The following is a 13691-nucleotide window of genomic DNA, read 5'->3' as shown; positions in this document are numbered from 1 at the left end:
TATCTCTCTCTCTCTCTCTCTCTCTCTCTCTCTCTCTCTCTCTCTCTCTCTCTCTCTCTCTCTCTCTCTCTCTCTCTCTCTCTCTCTCTCTCTCTCTCTCTCTCTCTCTCTCTCTCTCTCTCTCTCTCTCTCTCACACACACCCTTCACCTCTTACCGTTGCACACCTTCATCTTGAGTATCGATCGCTACATTTCCATCATCTGGCTACATCGCCTCCCCCCATTTGCCTCACACACTTCGAGTGCTTTCCCAACAAAAACCTACACCAAGTTCGTGCTGCGGATGTTTCATTTCTGGGTGCATGGAGAGGCATTGTGTGTTGGTAGCACGGAGGAAGGACTGAGAGGTGAGGATGCCCTGACGAAGCACCATACAGTCAGAATGGGCGGCACTAGCTTTTGGGCAGCGCAAGCTCAATTGGGCTGGTGCAAGGTGTGAAGGGCCTCGACACGTCCTCATTTTCTTCTTTCCTTATCTCTCACCTCCATCTTGCCCCTCACTCATCTCTCTTTTCACATTGGATGCATGATTGGCATCAATGTTAATGTCAAGTTGCGAAGTGACTGAATAAGGATCCGATGGTGCGGGTGTCAATTAGGGGATAATTGGAATGTATATGGGCCTGTAAATGCTTGCCCTGTGGAATTTGTCTGCAAATACGTGCCTGTTCAGTAAACACCCTGTTTATAAAGAAGTTGTGTCGTGACTTATTCTGTCCATTTTGAAGGCAACTGTCAGTTATTGCCCAGATTTTAATTGGGCTTCTAGAGCGCAGTAAGCGGTTACGCAAAATCTTTTCTGCTCGGCCAACTAATTTAAATCTGTTGCGCGTGACTGCTGGCACGATACTCACTCGTTCTCAGTCTTCTTTGTATGGTAACACGACTCTGGGCGTGGGATCCCACGGGAAGCTCTGGGGCGACTCAGGACGCGTCAACCTCTTCAGATTTATCTGGAGGCGACTTCCGTCACAATATGATGGCCGCTTGTCATATGATTGCAGATTTGACCTTGTCACTGTCCAGGATAATCTGGCAGGAGAAAATAATGAAGGAAATGGATCTTCCGTGCAGACTCTGGCCCAGTTTCAGGCTGATTTGCACCAATAATGGCAACAACTCCCTTTGGATAATTCTCCGGCGGGTTCTTCAGGGGATGAGAAGGAGGGTCGCAGCAATCTTTCTTTGTCATTGTGCTTCCACACATTATTGAGATATTCATTCCATTGTTACATTATTTGATGTCATTACTGACTGGATAAATTAATTTATTATATCGAGCCCTACGTCACATGACGTGTTGTCTGCACCCCATTCTAAAGTCGTGTTTTTGGTGTACAACAGTGCTCTTACAGACATCCTCATTTTGTGAGATAAAAAAAAACAATCGACACGATGTCTGAGTTTGTCTGAAGTCATTTGGCGAACACGCATCCGCTACCATTATAAGCCCATCTCCCTCGCAGGCGAAAGACGGGGTTTTGCAATCACGTGTGTGTGTGTCTGTCCGGGCCGTAAATTTTTACCATTTCTTTTGTCATCAAATTTTCAACAAAGCTTTATTATGAGAAGATGGAGAAGACAAATTCATAATTTAGTCAGAATGTCAAAGGTCAGCGTGATGTGAAATCGTCAATTTCCATCCAATTGACCAGAAAATTTAATTAGCATTTGAGCTTTTATCAAATTTTCAACAAACCTCTAATTTGAGAATATAAAGAAGACAAATTAGGAAATTGGTCAAAAGGTCAAAGGTACGGGTTAACATACGGAAGAAGAAGAGGAAGAAGAAGAAGAAGAAGACCGAATACAAAGCGAATGGCTTTGTTTTTTCAGATAGAGAATATGTTTTTCACCCCTATTTGTTGTCCTCCACCCCTCCGCCAAGGTTGGAGACGGGGGACATTAAAATGAGCTCCGTTCGACCGACCGATCATCCGTCCATGCACTTTTGTGTCCGCGATATTTCAAAAACCGTTCAAGATTTCGCTTCCATATTACTCAGATCTATTCCTCATTCCACCCAAAAGTCAGGGGACTTTGAGTATCAGCTCCTTGGTTGTTACTTGCAAAATCGAAGATCTGCGCGTATATCGGTCAGTCAACTTTGTTACGTGCAAAATCGAAGATTTATCAAGTATGGTGAGTCGATTTTGTTATTCTGTCTGCCTGTTTATCGCCTACAGGTCACAATTTTGAACCGATCTTCAGGAAGCTTCACCACATGGTAGAGTTTATCATGAGGAAGAAGCATATTGTTTTTGAGGTCAAAAGGTCAACATAGTCCCAAGGTCAACAACGAAGGAGGTATTTATAAAATCCTCACTTTTCATCCCATTGACTTGAAATATGAAGAAGACTTGCATATCAGGTCACTGAATTCAACCACCAATTATTTTTAAGGACAACAATGACCAAAAGGTCAACATGCGCCCAAGGTCAATAACTTAGCTGAGATTTCCAAATTCCTCAATTTTCATCCAATTGACTTGACATTTAAAGAGGATTTACATTTCACATCAATGGATTCAACCGGCCAATTATTTTTAAGGACAACATCGACCAAAAGATCAATGTAGGCCCAAGGTCAACAACTCAGGTGGTGTTTCTAAAATCCTCAATTTTCATCCGATTCACTTGAAATTTGAAGAGGAGTTGCGTATTTGGTCATTGAATTCAACCACCAATTATTTTTGAGGTCAAATTTGTTTTATGGATTTTGCAAGTGTCTTGCTCTGCACGACGTCTTCCTCTTGTTTCGTTGTTTGTCTGTCTGTGAGCAGGATATATCAAAAAGTTATTGACGGATTTGGATGAAACCTAGTAGACAGGTTGGGTGTGTGACAAAGACAAAGTTACTTGATTTTGGTGAAGATCTGGGTTCGGATCCGGATACTAGAATTTTAAGTAATTCTTCAGCATTGAGAGATGGATACAAAAACGATATTTAGTAGGATATCTCAAAAAGTTGTGGAAGGGCTTTGACGAAACTTGGTGGATGAGTTGGGTATGTCACAACAAGCCGATTATATTTTGGTTAAGGTCGGGATGCAGATCTGGCCCATCAGTGGGATACAAAAGGTAAACTGTTCAGCCTGGTGGAGTAATGCACTCTCCTGAGTGTCGTTCTAGTTACCTCTGCCACCAAAGGTGGAACGAGATTATATTTTCATCCGGTGGAATTTTTAAAGTGATTCTTCACCATGGAGAGATAGGGCCAAAGATAATAAGCAGCGTGATATTTCAGAAATGTATTGATTGGGCCCGATATGTTCTCATGGATCAGGAATTACGTGGCGGAGGTATGCGTGGCTCTACCGAGTGTCCTTCTAGTTTTCTCTGTTATTGCAATGATGCAGGAAAACACAATACATGCTTAACTCTTTTTCCATGTGTAAACTGGGTTTGAGGCATGTCCAGGAAAAAAAAAAAAAAACCTCACACAAAGTCTGATTTTATCATATTATCGCAAAAGATGAAAATTACAACTGCACTTTGTTGTTTTATTTCATTCCAATATTGATTTGGAAACTTTCTCGTGTGTCCATGTTTTCCATCATATTACCTTTGATGATCCCTTTTGCTTCGAGGATCTGCCGGGTTGGTCTTCTCACAATGAATTTCCTTAGTTTGTTCTTGATGCTGTGCCGGTCCATGGTTTCTGTGTTTGAGTTACTGCGAGTTACTAAAGGGGGAGATGGAGAAATGCAGGACGCACAGGGTGTCCCATCATTAAATAAAAAAACAGGAACAGAAGGAAGAGTAATGGATAAAATTGGATATCTGATTAGTGCAAACAAGTTGTATAAAAGAAAGAACTTCCTTTTGGTAATCCATAACAAATTGCACGTTCTCCTTCATATCAAGTACCTCATGATCTCATATTTATTTCTCTCATATACCCTGTGGTTGTCTTCACCACTACAGATATCTTTCGACTTTACGACTCTTACTGTCGCTAAGAGTAGTGGTTAGGGTGATGTTGTGTTGTACTGAGGTTGACACCTGGCCAAATGATGCGGCGACTTGGGAGCACATGCTTCTCCTCAACCACAGCTTCGGTCTCGGTGGTAAGTTCATCACAACGCTGAGGGAATTGGTGGGGGGGGGGGAGATTGTGGACTACAGAACTGCTCACAAATAAGACCCCGGGGTAACGGGATGCAGGAAAGTAAAGGAGGCTTACAGAGGTCAATGGTTGGTTGTAGATGTCTGATGGCAAACAGTGCAAGTACATGGGGATAATGGACTCATCTATTGAATGAGGTATGTGGGGGTCATAGTAAAAGAGGTGTTCATAGAATAAGGTATGTTTGATATAATGAGTTGCATTGATCATGCATTAGAATCATATAATTGATGACGTTGATAGACAATAAAAGGGATTGGCTGAAGGTAGACCTTGCATGTTCGAACATACCAGTTGTGATATCACCGCCTGGATGCTTGAAATCCATTCCTTACATACGTCTTCCTTTTCGTTATGCAAAAGGTACACATCTTTATCTGCTGTCGTGAGCTGCAGAACAGGCATGACATTGTTTCCTCACATGTGTGTCATAGAACCACCTATTCATTACATATGTGACATAGGCATCAGTAACCCTAACCATAACCATTCTTCTTCTTCATGTGCAGCCTGTGATTGCTGGTTTCATCATTGGGTGAGGGCGCAGCTATTGCACTGATGCAATTCCCCCTATTACCAGTACACTGGTACTCATTCTGTCGAGCTCAGAAGGATGACAGGCTGAGTCAACCCCACCTGGTGTTATTAAACAGCTGACAGGGGCTCAAACTCAGGACCCTAAGATCCCAAGCCAGTCACTCTAACCACGAAGCCAACACCAGGCTTTTACCGTAACCATTGACTGAAGAGGATTGAAGTTTGGGGCATGAGAAGGTGGTTGTTGTTTCATTTTTTTTTTCACAAACTTCACAAACTTTTTTTTCAGACCCTTTTATTGATATATATTTTTTTTTAATGGGGTCAAATGTATGGGGTTAGCAGCTCCATCACCATTCTGCTACTTAAACTAAATTTTGAGACCAGAAACATGTGTTTTCAAATATTCTGCCTTCTGCAGCTTGGGACATTGACTTACGGGACACCCTGTGCAGAAATGTGTTCAATAAATAATTACATCTTTTAAAAAAATTGTAAATCATTGATGTATAGTTCTGTATTCATTATGCCAGCAAATTGAGCAATTTCTAACTGGAACTATGCACTAGTTTGTTTATTTGAGGAACTATTACTAAAAAAAAGGCCTTTTTAGCTTTACATTTTAATAATGATCAGGAAAGTGTGGGTGAATGAGGAAGTTTGATGACATATTCATCCTGTGTTGAGTCAAAAGTAAAAATGTAATTTTTGGGGGGGGAGGGTTTTTGGGTTGCTTTCAACATACAAAAAAAGAAAATGCTCAATAATTTAAAGACAAAGATTTCTTTGACAATCTTAATAGTTGTCAACAGAACTGACATTTGTTGTCACAACAATTAAAACACTCGACAAGTGACCAGGCTGTACTAGGAGAAGAAAATCCATGATTTAACCTTTACATGACAAGTTTCTGAAAGTGGTCCCTTGTTAGTCTCACGGTCCCAAAACACCATTGGGTATAATGGGAAGGTAGTCTGGTACCTACCTGAATGATGTTTTTCTTGGCTGAATGATTGCTGCCAGCTACCACATGTGCTCCCTGCAGAACGACCTCAACCCAGTTCTTTGCGGTTGACTGCTTGGAAACCTAGTTGGTAAAGAGATATGCACCCACAGGTTATTGGTATTGGCGACATCATGAACTGTGGTCCCTCCAGTGGTCATGGAACCAAATCAGATTTGAAATCCTACTTTGGTGGGGATAACTGCATCCTTGAAGATGGAAAGGTATCCTGTTCACATCAAATAAGACATATCGTAACCATGATTGTGCGTATTTCAAGTGATCAAGAAGTAAATAAAAATATTCATTCACTTATACTATTAGTTTAACAAAAGGCCATGTTACGTTTAAATATATGTTGGTTCTCTTGGTTAAATGTTAGTTTGACCTGTTCGGTCCTAAAAGGACCCCGAACCCCGATAAAATAGACTGGGGTAATCATAGAAGTGATATCCTTCCAAAAAATCTCCAGTGATTTCATATGAGAGCTGAGGAGCATCTCACCATATCTCGTGATAAATTTATTTCATGGAATATCGAACTGCTGCCATCGATGGACAGTAGCCTGAAATAGGATTCACCCCCTTACAAAGTTTTCACATTTTGATGCCAACTGAGTTTATTTAATGATGCTTTCAAATCAAACTTAATGTATAGAGTCTTCACAAACTACTCCAATGTGATAAAGATTAAAAACTGCAGATAAAATGTGAATAAGTTAGATTAACAGAGAAAAATCAGTTTATTCTCAGTTGCATAAGTGTTCAAAACCCCTTTGCCTCATTAATTAACCCGAAATCACTTCAGGAGCAAATTATTTGTTTGAAATGTTAAAAAAAAAAAAAATCAGTTCCCTTTGTAAGCATGCAAAGTTTCAGGCCCCTAGGTTTCATGGTTTTGGAGTTATAGAGGACACACACACACACACACACACACACACACACACACACACACACACACACACACACACACACACACACACACACACACACACACACACACACACACACACACACACTTATTATTATTATTATTATTATTATTATTATTATTATTATAGGAGATTACAGCAAATAAGTAATTATAAAAGGGAGCATTTGTCAGCATAGTAAAATCACTTCTGTTTTTTTTTCCAACTTTTTAGAAATAAAAATCTGTTTTTCCAACAAAAATGTAAAATTTGTCTCGACTTCATTGTAGATGGTGACTGAGAAAGAGAACTTTCACCGGAATCTTACCCAGGGCCCCTGCATCTCTTTGACGTAGATGGCGGTTCTTCCCAAGCGGATACTTGCATCCATCCAGGTTTTCCTACGACACGCCATGGACACAGTGAGAGTGCTGTTAATTGTAAGGTTGTACTGTACACAGGAGTGGATGGTGTCATCAGGTTTGATGCGTGTGTGCATGTATGTCGGTATATATATATATATATATATATATATATATATATATATATATATATATATATATATATATATATATATATATATATATATATATATATATATATGTTTAACGTTTAAAAAAAATTCAAACAAGGTTCGGGGAATAGCTATAATCCACTGGACTATACCAACAGCAGGGTAGAGGGATGCCTTGGAAAAAGAATGGGTAAACGAGAGAAGAATAGGAGAGTAAGAGGAGGGATTGGGAGAACAAGCTGGAGAGAAGCTCAACTACGATAGCAAGTAACAGGCGGAAAGAACAGGTTATGGAAAACTGGATATGAAAGTGTCGTAGAGAAAGGTAGGTAGAGGGAGAGGGGGAAATAATAACGGGGAGAGGAAAGAGGGGGGAGAGGTTTGGGGAGGAATAATGAGGGTAGAAAAGATTATGGGTATGGATTGGGCATGACTTGAGGAAGAGGTTAATAGCTATCTTGAAGCCCTGGAGGGAATAATGAGATTTGAAGAGACTGAGGAAAGTGATCCTACAGGTGGGAGAAAAAACAAACAAAGGAACAAATCATTTAGAAATGAGCAGTGAGCATAGAATTGAGGAATACACCAAAAGTAGGTTACTATCAGGTTGTGACTGCACTGGAGAAACCTAGATGATCGAGGGAGAAGGGTGTGGAGAGGTGGTCGGTGGGGATGGAGCACATAAAGGACAGAGGGTGCAAAAACAGAAAGGAGGTGTTTGAAGACATAGGCCACAATCCTGCTTGCGGTGCACCAACCAAGAGGTACAGAGATTCAAAATTGCTGTAGGAGATTCAAATTATTTCAGGGTCTTTGACACAGTTCCAAGATGTGAAAGGGGGTATGAAGCAGAGCCACTCGGCCAAAAGGGGCAGTAGTTCTCCATCAAGTTGTGGAAAAACGCCTTGTAGATTGTTATAAGTTTGGATTTGCCAAGGATAGACTGGGGATGATGGAGGATGCCAACTATTATTTGTGGTGAGTACAAGAGATATTGTAACTGATGGTGACACCCAAAAGTTTGAGGAACTGAACTTCTTCAAGAGGTTTGTTAAACAAGTAGATGGGATGTTTGCTGGATGGTTTTGTCAGAGAGAGAGAGATAGAGAGATAGACAGACAGACAGAGAGAGATAGATAGATAGATAGATAGATAGAGATAGATTTGTCAGGGTTGAAATACATATTCCAAGTGCTTGACCAGCTCGTGTTTCTATATCATGGTCTGCAGATACAAGAGAGGCCGCTGCCTGCTTATGTGAAGGATGCTATGGCAGAGGGTGGAGTCATCAGCAAAAAGATAAGGATGGTTTCCAGAGAATCAGAGATTGCTGATGAAGAATAGGTACATGACTGGGTCCAAGACATTGCCTTCGGGCACTCCGGCCTCAACAAGGAGATGAGATTAGAGGATGCCATTGAACGTCACTTGCTGACTCTGAGAATGGAGCAAGTCAGTGAAGCACAAGAGTCAGATCCTTGGATGTCATAGGCTGAGAGTTTGGAAAGCAAGGTGGCATGATAGACCTTGTCCAATGCTTGAGATATATCCAGAGAGACAACCCTCATGATCTCTTGTCTGTGAGATTGTTCGTAGAGCAACAGCAGCATGTCCAGGGATGAGAGATTTAGATGAAAACTAAAATGATGATCTGAAATCAGGCTGTAGGAGAAATGGAAGGATTTGATGTCAACTGTGATGATGGAATCCATGACGTGGCTGACATTTGGAAGTAAGCTAATGGGCTTATAATTAAGAGGGTCTGTTTTTGCACCCATTTTGTGTAATGCAATGATATTGGGATGACTTATATGTATGCAGAAGATGACCAAGATCACATGATTGGTTGAACCAAGCAGAAAGAAGATGTGCAAAATTGGCAGAGCACATTTTCAGAATGCGAGTGCTGATGCTCTCTGGGGCCATCACAGAGTTGGCAACTAAGATTGCTCGAAGCTTCCCTAGCTTATTAGGTGAGACAGACGGTGTCTAGGAGCATTCAGGTGAGAGTGAACAAGGTAGGGTCAGGGAGTGAGTGGATAATCGACAGTTAGGTCTGAGAGATTTGGAAGCAAACACAGAGTTGAAACATTGACCTTCAAACAACAGGTCTAGAGAAAACTCGCAAGATTCAAGCTCCATTCAAACCAATCACTTGCTAGGTTCAAGCACCACAGCTGACTCAAGAGAGGAGTCAGCTGTGGTGCCGTTTGAGGTGAGCGGAATGATGGAGGGGAGCATATACCAGAGACAGACTTGACAAGGCTCCACGAGGTCACTTTGAGGAAGAAGGCAGGTTGGAGAGTTCAACCATATGGTTGGCCAGTTGTTGTTTTCTAGCTCTCCTGAGATTGAAGACATACTTGATGGAGGCTTTGTGGAATGACCTGAGATGTTTGGAATGATCAAGAACAGGATTAGTCCCAGAACACTACCTTGAGAGACACCGACCTCAACAGTTAGAGCATGCGATCGTAATCTGTCCAAAGCTTCCTACTGCTCATGAGTGTGCAGGAAATATGATAGCCATTCTCGGAAGGCACCCTCGATGCCATTAGCTGACTGTTTGGAAATCATCCTGGGGGTGCAAGACAGAATCAAATGCATGGGAAACATCCAGTGAGATCAGCCTGACCTTTCTGAGTGTGGGGGAAAAATTTATATTCATGTATTCTAAATTGTAACAAATGGAGTTTCAGAAATGTAACTGTTATGCTACAAGTTGAATTGGCTGTCATTTCTGGCCAAAAGACTTTTGCCCTAAATGTTAAGAAATGTGTTGTTTTGGAGCAGAGTGACCGAGCTGATAAATGAACCTTTGCTTAGAAATGTACAAAGTGGCTTTTCGTCTAAAGGACACGTCTGCAGTCTGGTTGAATAGCCCCCACCACTCTCTCATGAAAGTATAAAATGCTTTGAAATGTAAAATTGTTTCAGTGCAAGTACCTGAGAAAGTATTAGAATCTCAGTGGCTTGTACTCCTTGGAACTGACCAAGTACCAAGTTAGAATAAAACTCTCTGATGTAATGTAGAAGTGAATTGAATCAGGTTGGTCTAACTGTTAACTAAAGTAAGAATAAATGAAATAGAACCAAATAATATTGCAATCAATGGGGATTCTTAAGTTCATTGTACAAAGGTGAGAAGTGTATGGTGTATAATTAGAAAATAAATTGTTTCACAAGGAAGGACTTGTGTGGACATCAGTTTTATCAGTGTCGATAGGGTTTTTGTAGGATTTTATAACCAAATCGGACAAACGTTAAACTCTGCCTGAAGTCAAATAGGATTCCACAATCGGCCAGTTTGAATCCTTCAGGAGTTCAACGATCACAACAAGGTGGGTTTAAAAATCCACAACATGAGGAATTTTTAAAATACAAGATTGAGGTTCATGGAAGAGTGAGGTGACAGAGTAACAAGGCAAAGAACTGGAAGTTGGTTGGTTGGGACACAATTGGACACAATAAGCAAGGGAATGAACAAACAGGAAAGGAGGAGGGAAGGAACGCAGTATCCTGCAAATAAGAGGGTTTGGTTATGTAGGATTAATGGGTGTAGAAAAGGTCATGGGGTTGGCATGGGATTTGATGAGAGATGCTCATGTACCACTTGCTTGAAGTCCAGAAGGGATGAATGCAATGAAGATGGTGTCAAGCAACAATATCATGGATAGGGGTGTGAGGACCGGCACGAGGCCAGCTTGAATGCTGCCAGTTGAAGTCACCACAGATGAGGAACAGAAAATTGGAATGGGTAGATATAGGAGGGAGTAGTGGTAAGCTGAAATAGCCTCGTAACTAGAGTTATTATAGATGGGAGGGTGGTATACCACACACAGAAACAAGACATTGCTACATAGAGGCACACTGATCCAGAGATATTCCTTACGGAATGAGGATCACAGGGTGGGACAAGGACTAAGAGAAAATCTTAACCACACAACCGCTACCACCCTGAGCAGTGGGTCTATCAAAATGGTCCAAAAACTGCCATTGATGGAGTGCAGTGAGTCTGGGACATGCTGTGAAAGAGGGGTTTTTGGTGGACAGATAACATGCGGAGATGAAGCAGCAGCCTGTAGGGAGAGATCCATGAGATTGGACCACAAGCTTCTGATGTTAGTGGATCAGAAGGAAAGGGATGGGTGGCGCATGGGTGGGTGCACACCATGGTGGTGAGAAATGGGTCGTGGAGTGAGGAAAAGAGGTTGAGATGGGCTTAGGCCATGAGGGTGTGGGCATGTATGGAGAGGGAAGGTCAAAGGGGTAAGTACACACAAGGGTGTTGAGGGCATGCATATGACATCGCTGGCACCATAAGTGGAGGGTATGAGCAGAGGAGTCAGGAGGGGGAGGTTAGGGTTGAACAAAAAAAACAATTGACTAATGCATAGGCATTTGCAGCAAGACTCGTTTTAAAGACACCAAAGTTGGCAAGTGGCCACAAACATTGCTGTTGTGTTGTTGAATGCTTTCAGGAAGGTGATGCTGTACCTGCATGGGCAATCAATATAATTGAATAGTTTACTGCACAGGAAGGGATAAAGGGAAAAAGGACAAACCAAGGTGGGAGGGTAAGTACGTTTGTTGGAGTTCGGGTTGATGAGGGGATGAATAAACAGGAACACACGTGAGAAGACAGAAGGACCACAATCACCTATACAAGAGAATGGAAGAGGGAGGACTAGAGAAAATGAATGTATTATTTATTTTTTAATGAAGCAGGTAGGTGCAAAGGGTGAGGGAGGCATTGGCAAGAGAAAGAAAGAAAGTTGAAGATATGGTGGAGGAGACAAGATAAAACAAAGAGAATACATTTTTTTTACATTAAATATAATTGTGTACATTTAAATATAATTGTTTAGGTATAAAACTAGAGGTAGAAAGAGACCAGGGTGGTTGAGCAGTGACATAAGGAATGCTAATAAGGAGAAGCATAAGGCATTTATTAGGTTTAAAATAACAGGACAGGAGTTAGATTTATATCACTATCGGAGGAAACAGAGGCAAGTGAAGAAAATAACTCGGCAAGCCATGAGAAGGACATGGTTAAGAATATTAAACATAATAGCAAGGCTTTCTTGAAGTATATCAGGGGAAAAGAAGAGATTAGGACCAGTGTGGGCACATTGAGGAATAGCACTAGTGGTATTGAGGAGGGTGGTCAGTGATGAAAGGGAGATGGCAGGCTTATTAATTAGGTATTTTTCTTCAACTTTTCCACAAGAACAGTCAGGAGAATTGCCAATAGCTGAGAGTATCCATAGAGGAGGTGAGGAAGGGCTTTTACAGAAGACCCAGGTTGGAGTGGAGGAAGTAAAGGAACAGCTAGGAAATCTAAGAGTAGATAAGGCTCCGGGTATGTACCCAGGTATCCAGATAATATACAACTGAGAGTATTGATGGAGGTGGCTGAGCAGGTAAGCGAGATGTTAACGGATATTTTCAGTAATTCACTGGAGTCAGGACAGGTATCCGATGATTGGAGAGTAGCAAATGTGAAACCGTTATTTAAGAAAGGATCCAGAGAAGAATTGGGAAACTATAGACCTGTTAGTTTGACTACAGTTGTGGGGAAGATGTTGGAGACATTAATTAAGGACCGAATGAGGAACCATTTAAATAAATACAAACTAATTAAAGGTAGTCAGCATGGGTTTACCAAAGTTAGTTCCTGTTTAACAAATCTTTTAGAGTTCTATGAAGCAGTGTGTGATTGGGTGGATGAGGGAAAGGCAATGGACATCGTATATGTAGACTTTAAAAAGGCATTTGATAAGGTACTACATCGGAGGATGTTAGCCAAGGTGAGGGCTTGTGGAGTGGCTGGTCAGGTAGCTCATTGGATTGCAAACTGGCTTAGTGACAGGAAGCAAAGAGTGGCTGTGAGTGGGAGGATGTCTTGCTGGCAGGATGTAAGGAGCGTGGTACCTCAGGGATCAGTACTCGGACCATTGCTATTCAATATTTACATCAACGATTTGGATAATTGGGTAAAGAGTAAGCTTTCCAAATTTGTGGATGACACAAAGCTTGGAGGTAAGGTGGATAGCAGAGGGAGTGGTGAACAGATACAAGAGAGTATTGATACTTGTATGGATTGGGAAAAAGATTGGCAGATACAATTTAACCTGAGCAAGTGTAAGGTGTTGGGGATGGAAAGAACAATGAAAATAGAGATTACAGGATGTAAGGGGTAATTTTGGAGCGTGTCACACAGGAGAAGGATCTGGGGGTGGGAATAGATACCGGAGGTAAGCAGGCAGCACAGGGCCAGGCAGCTATAAGTAAAGCAAATAGGGTTTTAGGCTGTATAAGGTTTGTATATAGGTTGTATAGGTAAAGCAAATAGGTTTTAGGTTGTACAATCAGCTTTGGCATGAAGGAGACGGTGGAAAGAAATGATTGAGACTGAAAAACCAAAGAAGGAATAAATCAGATCAATTGTGACTAACTTGAACCAGCAACAAAACCAAACACACAGAGCTGTACTTCCAGCAGTTAACTTTCAAGCACATCAGAAGAAACCTATGTTTGAAATTTATAGAAACGACAGTTACAACAGGCATACACTAAATAATCTGATCAATAAAA

The 13691-nt window shown here is 41.3% G+C and overlaps 1 protein-coding gene across 5 annotated transcripts in view; it reads right to left on the bottom strand.

Annotated features, from left to right (window-relative positions):
• Positions 1–13691, bottom strand: part of LOC147028912 (rho GTPase-activating protein 15-like) — a 116748-nt gene that overhangs the window by 13995 nt on the left and 89062 nt on the right. For all 5 annotated transcript variants that reach the window (XR_015057769.1, XM_085879760.1, XM_085879757.1 and 2 more), the window contains 5 exons: positions 6909–6981; positions 5653–5754; positions 4422–4520; positions 4007–4088; positions 3567–3686 (listed from right to left, as the gene is read on the bottom strand). Coding sequence is in view for 4 of the 5 variants with exons in the window: in XM_085879760.1 (XP_085735886.1) it covers positions 3567–3686; positions 4007–4088; positions 4422–4520; positions 5653–5754; positions 6909–6981 (476 nt within the window). In the remaining variant the exon portion in view is untranslated. The remainder of the gene's footprint in view (positions 1–3566; positions 3687–4006; positions 4089–4421; positions 4521–5652; positions 5755–6908; positions 6982–13691) is intronic.

The sequence above is a fragment of the Eptatretus burgeri genome, chromosome 4, assembly GCF_056783735.1.
Source record: "Eptatretus burgeri isolate ZD-2024b chromosome 4, Ebu_testis_v1, whole genome shotgun sequence".
NCBI classification, from domain to species: Eukaryota; Metazoa; Chordata; class Myxini; order Myxiniformes; family Myxinidae; genus Eptatretus; species Eptatretus burgeri.
The sequence above is the reverse complement of the archived record's forward strand: the minus strand, read 5'-3'. Positions and strand labels throughout refer to the sequence as shown.